The sequence below is a fragment of the Primulina tabacum genome, chromosome 1 (genome assembly GCF_025594145.1).
Source record: "Primulina tabacum isolate GXHZ01 chromosome 1, ASM2559414v2, whole genome shotgun sequence".
NCBI lineage: Eukaryota > Viridiplantae > Streptophyta > Magnoliopsida > Lamiales > Gesneriaceae > Primulina > Primulina tabacum.
In genome coordinates, this window is record NC_134550.1 from 46,017,910 (window position 1) to 46,019,434 (window position 1,525).

A 1,525-nucleotide genomic window follows, 5' to 3' on the forward strand; every position below is an offset into this window, starting at 1 on the left:
TGATCGGACAATGACGTTTGGATTATGATTTAAAATATTGAAATTATATCGTTAACACCAACTATAATATTTGGTAAAACGATAAGCGCTCTATCTTTTGTATCTGTATATATTCTAAAGTATATATATTGGAAAGGATACTTGCTATATATTTTAGGATAATGTTTTCATAAAATTTTGTAAATAATAAAGAGCTTGGAAAAATGTTAAATTAAATTATATATACAATATATGTAAATATATATATTATATATGTATATATATATTACTTTACCTTCTACGAACATTCTCGTGCACGTAGGAGAAGGTCAAACCGTCACTCCTGACCGAATACCTATATAACCATGCAGTAGCTGTCCTAGCAATTATGTTCACACTTCTTCCCAAACCTTCAAAAATCTCATGGAATCAAACAAAGGTCCACAAACCGAAGTGAAATATCGGGGCATTAGAAGGCGGCCATGGGGGAAATTTGCAGCGGAGATACGAGACCCGAACCGAAACGGCGCGCGGCTGTGGCTTGGCACGTTCGAGACAGCAGAAGAGGCTGCGAGGGCATACGACAGGGCAGCGTATGCTTTGAGGGGTCATCTCGCTATCCTTAATTTTCCAAACGATGGACATTACCGAAACACCGGCCCAACCCTGCCAAGGTTTAACCCTCCTCAGCCGGCGGCGCCATCTCAAATTTCTAATTATGCATCTTCGTCGTCAGTTATAGATGCAGCTCAAGGAGATCTTTTTAAGGGGGAGCCCGAAGAACAGGTCGTGGAGTTGGAGTATTTGGACAATAAGTTGCTTGAGGATCTTCTTGAGACACAGTTCCATGGGAATGTTGGTAATAAATAAGATATAAAATGAAGCTACCTCTGTGAAAAAGCTGTATGATTTTTGCTATATATTTTTTGGTTTCTTTTAGTTTCGCTTCGATTGAAACCTAAATTATGGTGTCGATCAATGATTCTTGCTATTTTTTGGTTTCTTGATTGAAACGGAAATGTAAGTAATATCAATATCAAGGTGTTATGATCACCATTAATAGTTGATATTATGTAATTGGGAGAATTCTCTCTGTCTGGTTTTGTTTGTTGGAAATTTGAAATTGTAAGCTTTGTACTTGTTTGGAAAAGCCCTTGTTTTAAGTTTGTTTTTAAAGCCCTTTTGTTTTTTTACATCTAATTTCTTGGTCACCCAAAGAAGATTATTTCATGTTTATGTATATTATCTTATGGGAAATTTACTTCGTTTCTTCGGGCTAAAGAACTTGTATGAGATATACATAAGCTAAAATTTTCCTATGCTTTAAAATTTATATTTGAAATTCCTATTGATTTATTTTTTTATTTTTAGTTTTTTGTATACATTGCGTTTCTTGTGCACATTTACAAAAAAGTACTCGAAAACATTTATCAAAACCTAAAACTATCATTTCAAATATGGAAAATGTTGGTCCCACGTGCGGAATTTGAGATAATAAAACCCGAAAATAAAGAATAAAATGAACACCGAGATTTACGTGGAAAAC

The 1,525-nt window shown here is 34.7% G+C and overlaps 1 protein-coding gene across 1 annotated transcript; it reads left to right on the forward strand.

The window, feature by feature from the left end:
* The first annotated feature begins 402 nt into the window (after window positions 1–402).
* Window positions 403–990, forward strand: LOC142510312 (ethylene-responsive transcription factor ERF098-like). Its single transcript, XM_075619607.1, has 2 exons — window positions 403–838; window positions 920–990. The coding sequence occupies exons 1-2, from the start codon at window positions 403–405 to the stop codon at window positions 988–990; spliced, it is 507 nt and encodes a 168-aa protein (XP_075475722.1).
* The last annotated feature ends 535 nt before the right edge of the window (window positions 991–1,525 follow it).